Source organism: Gobius niger (assembly GCF_951799975.1).
Source record: "Gobius niger genome assembly, chromosome: 7".
NCBI lineage: Eukaryota > Metazoa > Chordata > Actinopteri > Gobiiformes > Gobiidae > Gobius > Gobius niger.
The window spans coordinates 25,841,610-25,848,810 of record NC_136858.1 but is presented as its reverse complement, the minus strand read 5'-3'; the positions used below and the strand labels follow the sequence as shown (position 1 = coordinate 25,848,810).

At 38.8% G+C, this 7,201-nt stretch overlaps 1 protein-coding gene across 1 annotated transcript; it reads left to right on the top strand.

The window, feature by feature from the left end:
- Positions 1-454: 454 nt before the first annotated feature.
- Positions 455-6,644, top strand: slc29a3 (solute carrier family 29 member 3). The gene is made up of 7 exons (XM_079560238.1): positions 455-567; positions 1,441-1,493; positions 1,666-2,021; positions 2,626-2,708; positions 3,079-3,305; positions 5,195-5,357; positions 5,861-6,644. Exons 3-7 carry the CDS (start codon positions 1,716-1,718, stop codon positions 6,477-6,479), a joined length of 1,398 nt encoding a protein of 465 aa, XP_079416364.1. The 5' UTR covers positions 455-567; positions 1,441-1,493; positions 1,666-1,715; the 3' UTR covers positions 6,480-6,644.
- Positions 6,645-7,201: the final 557 nt, after the last annotated feature.

The following is a 7,201-nucleotide window of genomic DNA, read 5'->3' as shown; positions in this document are numbered from 1 at the left end:
ATCTATGCTCAAAAAGGTCTACTTGATTAGTGTCTGACTGACAATTTGTGGTAGATCCAAATTTGAGAAGTAAAAAAAAAAAAAAACAATATTAGCCTACATTGTTAAGGCACATGGCTAGTTTATATCAGAGGTAAGGGTGACCATGGGTAAACATTTAAACTGTACTACTTTTAGCATTGGTAACAGTATGATACATTATCATATAAATTAGGGCGCTCCAAAATTGCTTCAAGGGATATAGTGCTGTTTTAATATTAAACAGTGAGTCCAAGCCATATTTCATAAAATAGCTATGAATAACTACGAGTAATTATGAGGAAATCGTTTGTTTTTTGTCTTACTGACTCACTGTCTGTAAGTAAAGTTGGTAAATTATCTGAGGGTAACTTGCGCCATAAAACTTCACTAGAAAAAGGATGACTTTATTTTGAAGGTCGAAACCGGAAGTGCGGTTGTTGACACTGAGGAGGTGGCAGAAGAGAAGCACAGCTCGAGCAGGTTTACGAGAATGTGTTTTCTTGTCCCTGTCCCTCGTCTCCACTGTGTTTTACAGCTTTTGTCTTGGTAAGGAATGTAAATGTTTTTTCTACGTACAAGACAGCAAGATGTTATGATAAGTAGGACAACTTCCTGTCAAAACAAGAGCTAGCTTTAATGCTAATGTGTTTACACCATAGACTGTTTACACTGAAGTTTTATCGTATAGCTACGTAATATTAAGGCAAAGGCACATCCTGTTAGTATGTGGAGCACTTACAAGTTTTATATTGTATATGTGTGATGTTTTATCTTTGTATAATGTGTTTTAATGTGTCGACTAGTTCTCAGAATTGCAAAACGAATTACCCACGGGTACAAATAAATTAACCTAACCTAACCTATTACTTTATTCCTTTGCAGTACTGAGTGAGCGGGTATAAGGCTAATCAAATTGTCCACATGTCATTTTATTTGGCATTTAAATTGACTGAAATACGCGGATGACTCATAAACAGAAGTAAAGTTGCTGAAAGGGGAGATTGCTTAAAAAAGTTTGAGGTTAACTTTTTCTTGGGTCAGCATCATGTGAACAGTGTTCCTCATTAGTTACACTCATGATGCGCTAAGGCCAATGTCAGGGAAGACCTGTCATGACAGTCTTCCTTTTGTATGTAGTAACTGGATGAAGTGAGTGTCTTGTATTGTCTGTAAAGATCACCAATGTATTTTTGGCTCAGAGAAACTGGTCTCGTGACTTGACTGAAGCTTGACATGTAGATTTTAAGTTGGTGCTTGCTTAAGGTGGACATGAAGCAACTCGGCACGCTATCTGATGAGAAGCAATGAATTTGACATCGCTTTAAAGAACTTCCCATGTCAGTGTCAAATGTTGCACTAATGTCATGATGCAAATCAGTTTGTGTTGTTATTGAGGCTTGTTTCATTGTTTCACACTAGACTGATGTCCCAGTAAAGACTATGGCTTCATAACACCCTCTAGATGAAAACAAGTAAGTCCATATATAAGCAATGTTATCTGTGGGTGAATACAAAAATGATACTTGACTGTGCCTTAAATTGTAATGTATTTTTTGCTGCTGTTGTGTGATAACAATGTTTACATATTCTTTTACACTCATGTATGCAAGGCTTGTGGTAATGTTTTTCCTCCTCTTTCAACAGATTTATCTTGAATATTATCTCTATATTATATACCTCATCCAGTGTTCAAAATGGAGACCACAGAACCAGTTCCTAGTCTAAACTCGGACTACCTCCCCCCTGCTTTTACGGACGATGAGGACAGCAGTGACCAAAGTCCTTCTTCTTCTCTGCTGCCCAACCACTCCTCCGCCCCCCTGCCCGTACGCTACAGCCCAAAGGACTCCTATAACCTTGTGTACATCATCTTCTTCCTGATGGGCATAGGCTCCCTGTTGCCCTGGAACTTCTTTATAACGGCGAAACACTACTGGCTCTATAAACTCAGTAACCACAGCCTTCCTAATAAGCCAGACGAGGAGCGGTCAGACCTCAGCGTAAGTCTGTAATATGTGCATAAAACTTGTAATTGAAGAAAAATTATGATTAAATTAAGGGCAGACAATCCATAACTTCTAGCTCTATCCATTTTGATGAGCAATAGGGCTCTGCCAGATTATTGTTATCGTAATATTATCTATAATTATCTTATTTAATCTTATCACTGAGGTCATCCATCGAACACAGATTTTGTTATATTTCAGTCTTAATTTTCCTAAGCTTCATATTGGCCTTGTGTGGACTCAATTTGATGGAAAATATATGATGCTATTGTTAACATCCACACCCTTTTAATCCTGCATGTCAGAACATACTGTCTTCTTCTAATATAGTTTTGTTTTTTTATGGTCAAAGCATGATTATGATTAAAGTAGCCAACAAACAATGTCTTTCTTGTTCCCTGGAGCATATATAGTGTTCCTAATGCAATGCGTCATATGTGAGACAAATAGTCATTCTTGCAGTGGCTACTTGGAGGAATGCATGACTTCTGCTAATCGAGTGTCCTTTCACTTCCCTTTATCTGAATCTGTACAATGTGTCGCTGTGGAAGTGTTAAGGCTTTCTTAATACAATCTTGTTTTTTGATTCTGTTTTCAGGACTACTTTGAAAGCTATCTGGCCATTGCGTCCACTGTGCCCTCCGTTTTATGTTTGATTCTCAACTATGTCCTTGTTAACAGGTTGGTTTCAGTTTCACACTAAAAACACCCACACACATTATAAAAAGAACTTGTTACAATGAAGCTTCTGTTTTATTTGACCCTTTTTAATGTGATTTTCCTTATTTGCCAGTAGAGACTTGTTTCACTTTCATCCAGACTTTGATCAGATTGAGTCAAACCAATGTGTTATATCACTTTCCTTACATACAAAGTTCCTTTTTTTTATTTCGCTCTACTCTTGTACCAATATATGTATAACAAAATGATGTATAACGCTCAAGTAAACTGTAAGTGGAAATACTAAAACTTACTTATTGTGCCTGTTGCATCTTATACTATATAAACTATATTGCAGAAAGTGGTAGCTGATCTGTGACTGTCCCGATAGGTTGTCCCCCAGAGTGCGTATCCTGTCCTCTCTGGCCGTGATCCTGCTGGTGTTTGTGGTGACGACCGTCCTGGTGAAAGTGGACATGTCCAACTGCACTATGGAGTTCTTCGTGGGGACTTTAGTGAGTGTGGCCATCGTCAGCGGCGCCTCCAACCTCTTCTCCGGCAGCGTGTTTGGTATCACGGGACACTTTCCCATGAGGATATCCCAGGCCCTCATCTCCGGTACATAAACAAGAATATACTGTGTTTTACTCACACGTGAATTTCTTTTATTAGTGTCTCTTTGTCAGTGGTACTCAATGTCCTTACTTAAGTAAAAGTACAGATAGACGACCAAAAATTTACCTAAGCAAAAGTATCTGATAAAATGTTTACTTTAGTAAAAGTACAAAAGTATGCACTGTAAAATGTACTTCATAAGTAAAAAGTTAAAGTATTTAAGAGTTTAATGTGCAGGATTTTTTTTTTAAACCATTTGAATCAAACCAGGTCTAAACGAGTAAAGCACCAACTCAGGTCAAAAACAGGAACTAAACCAGGTCTAAACCCGGACTAAACTAAGTCAGGTCTACCACAGACATAAACTAGTTCTAAAGGAGCAAACCACTAAACCAAGTCTAAACTGGGACTAAACCAAGTCACTTTTAAAATAAAATACTTTTACTTTTAACCCAATTTAAAAATGTAGTAGATGAGTAGAAAGTACAGATACAGTCTCTAAAATGTAGTGAAGGAAAAGTAAAAAGTATTCATCATAAAATGTACTTAAATAAAATAAAAGTACCTGTAATTTGTACTTTTTACTTTGTTACTTTCAACCACTGCCCTTTGTGCTACAAAATGATCTGTATCCATTTACTGAATGCAAATAGTCAAAATATTCAGCACAATTTCAGTATGATGTGTAGAGTGAAGAGGAAAAAATACAGCATGTGCTCATAGACAGAATTTAATTTAATTTAATAAATTATTGTTGGGATAAGCATAAACCTACATATAGACTTACATAAATGTTGAAAATAGTGCATTTGGGACAGCCTAATTGGCAGGTAGGTACTATAAAAAAAAAGACTATGTACAAATATACCCAGTGTGAAAGGGCACATTTTTGTAATTTTTTGATTAGGGCTTTATAATATCAAAATAATAGATACCACATAGACAAATTCTTATCGCATTTTGATATAAGATGATGCGATATCCATAATGTAAACAACCACAATGAATCACAATATTACTGAGGTCTTCCATCTGAGAATTTTAATGCACAGACGCATTGGGGAACATTTCCCAAAACCGGTGCTTAATAGGGCAGCGAGTGCAAGCTGGAAAATGGTATATAGCCATATGTGAGCATGTTGCACCTACTCACTGTTTGCGAATGCATTTATTACAGTATTAGGGCTCCAAATCCGATGTGTAAAAGAGAGAATGCTGCGTGAGTAAAAACTAAATGCGCTTTGTTATTGACCCTCATGGTTAATTAAAAGTGCGCAAATGTTAATGTTCAGCTGTGAATTACCTCCAAATTATCCTTGTTTCGCTTTATCTTGTTTTTGAAAAATGTTATAAAAACAATTGGTTAAGGTTCACTTTGTTGTCACCGTATGAAAATATTTAAGTACAGTGTTTTCTTGCTATTTTGTTCTTATAGCCAGACCTTTGTGTTGATTGCGTACCTGACAGTTTCGGCTACAACTGTGGCCATCCGGTTGTCACATGGTGTTTCTGTGGCGTGTCTGGTCAGCTGGTTTAAACAGGTTTTGGCTCCGTCTTCCTGCTTCTCTTAATGGCTTCTCTGATCCAACGTTAGCATTTGTTGCTCTTGGTGCCGCTGTGGACGGCCACAGTTGTAGCCAAAACTGTCAGGAACATAAAGATCTGACTATAAGAACATAATAGCATCATTACTAGAAGACTGAATGAACCTAATTAGACAACAATGTTTTCTTATATCATGTGGCCCCGCCTTAGATCCTTTTCCTATTAAGTCAAAAAAAATATTTGACTTTTGAAACAATATCTACTTGTGAGCGGTTATCATGTTGTACACGAATGACTCATTTGTCCAGTGCTGTACTTTAAGAATCGCCCTATCTCCGCTCTTGTAGGGCAAGCCATGGGCGGGACCTTGAGCGCTGTGGCGTCAATAATCGACCTGGCAGCTGCTAAAGACGTGACAGACAGCGCTCTGGCCTATTTTCTGACCGCAGACGTCTTTATCCTCCTCTGCATCATCACATACCTGCTCCTGCCAAAACTGGAGTATTCAAGGTCAGTATGAGGCGTATAACACACTGGATCGTGACATAGATTTAGAGCTGTAAAAGTATATGGCAGTGTTCAGGAATTATAGTTAACATTTTTATGACTAGTTCTCAGATGTTGGTACATAATTCAGCCAAATGAATTCACAGGTCAATGTTATGTTGCTGCGGTAAACTTCCTGTGTGACTGTCATCCTAAAAACTAACCTCCAGATGGCATCCTTACATGGTCAGATACACAACAACAAAAATCAGTTGGCACTAAGCAGCGTCGTTACTGGAAGCTATTTTTCAAAATGTATTCCTGACTCACTAAGGCTTGATTATTACTATTCTAACCACAAGGCATCTTTATATCCTGTTTGCATCGGGGCATGTAACTTCTCGAAATAAGTAAGAAATGAATTGCACAAAGAGGCAGATGATTTGCTTGGATGATTCTGAAAAGGGAACACATTGAGGGAAAAGAAAAGCATGTTGAAAATGACACTTTTTTGACCTGCTCTTTAGACACTACATGTTGGCGGCAGAGTGCTCCAGTTCAGCGATCATTAACGAGGCTGGGGGCAGAGCCAAAGTGTCCGTCCCTCCTCTGCAGCCCATCCTCGCAAAGACGTGGGTCCTGGGTCTCTCCGTCTTCTACGTCTTCTGCATCTCCATCATGGTCTTCCCCGCTGTGTCCTCGGGGATTCAGTCGGTCAACAAAGACAGCGGCAGCCCCTGGACCACCACGTACTTCACCCCCCTGTCGAGCTTCTTCCTGTACAATGTGGCAGACTTCTGCGGCAGGCAGGCGACGGCTTGGCTGCAGGTGCCTGGACCCACCAGTCGAGTTCTGCCAGCGCTCGTCCTGTGCCGCTCAGCCTTGGTGCCACTTTTACTGTTTTGTAATTACCAGCCGAGAGACCACATACACACTGTGCTGTTTACACATGACGTTTACCCCATAGTCTTCAACTGCCTTCTGGGGCTGACCAATGGCTACCTCGGTACATTACCAATGATTTACGGGCCTAAAGTTGTGTCACGAGACTTGGCAGAGGCAACGGGAGTCGTGATGTCTTTCTTCCTTACGTTAGGATTGGCTGTTGGATCAGCCTTCTCTGTGCTCATTGTGCACTGTATTTGACTGTGCCATCATTTTTATTTAATTGTTTTAAGCGTTTTTAATGGGCAACATTGAACTTAATAGACTTGTCATGTGCTGGCACTAAGAGAACTGGAAGCACCTGAGCGTTTATTGTGACCACAGAAGTTCACAGTAGCAACTTATTGCCACACAGGACCAAAAAGCAAAACTTGTGACAAGTTTAATACGTGAAATGTTTACCTCAATTGAGGAATGGTCATGATTTCTTATTCCTTACTATTTGCATTTTTGCTATCGATTTTATAAATGTATTTTTGTACATTTCACTAGAATACTTTTAAAAACATTTTACAGTTATCTGTAAAGGGTTGCTTTTATGAAAACTCCTGTTTACCAGCAAATGTGTTGGTAAATGTGTAAAAACTCATGGATTTTGAATTGTATTGGTGCTTCTACTGTAATGAACAGTGACAATCACAATCATAAAAGACACATAGATATACCAGGATTGTATTAAAACAATCTTCAATGCTACACTAAATCAGATGAACCCAAACGAGATCAAGCGTCTACTGCCACAGGAGAAAACCGATATGTAAAATGTGACAATGCTTTTTGGAGACCAGTTCTAGCACAACAGTCTTTACCCACTTAATCTCAGTATGTGTGAAGTTTGAAAGCTTAAACTTTCGTTTGGGACTTGAAGACATGTTGATTTTGGAAGCATTCCTGTTGACCATAGTTAATGTTTACTGCATGCT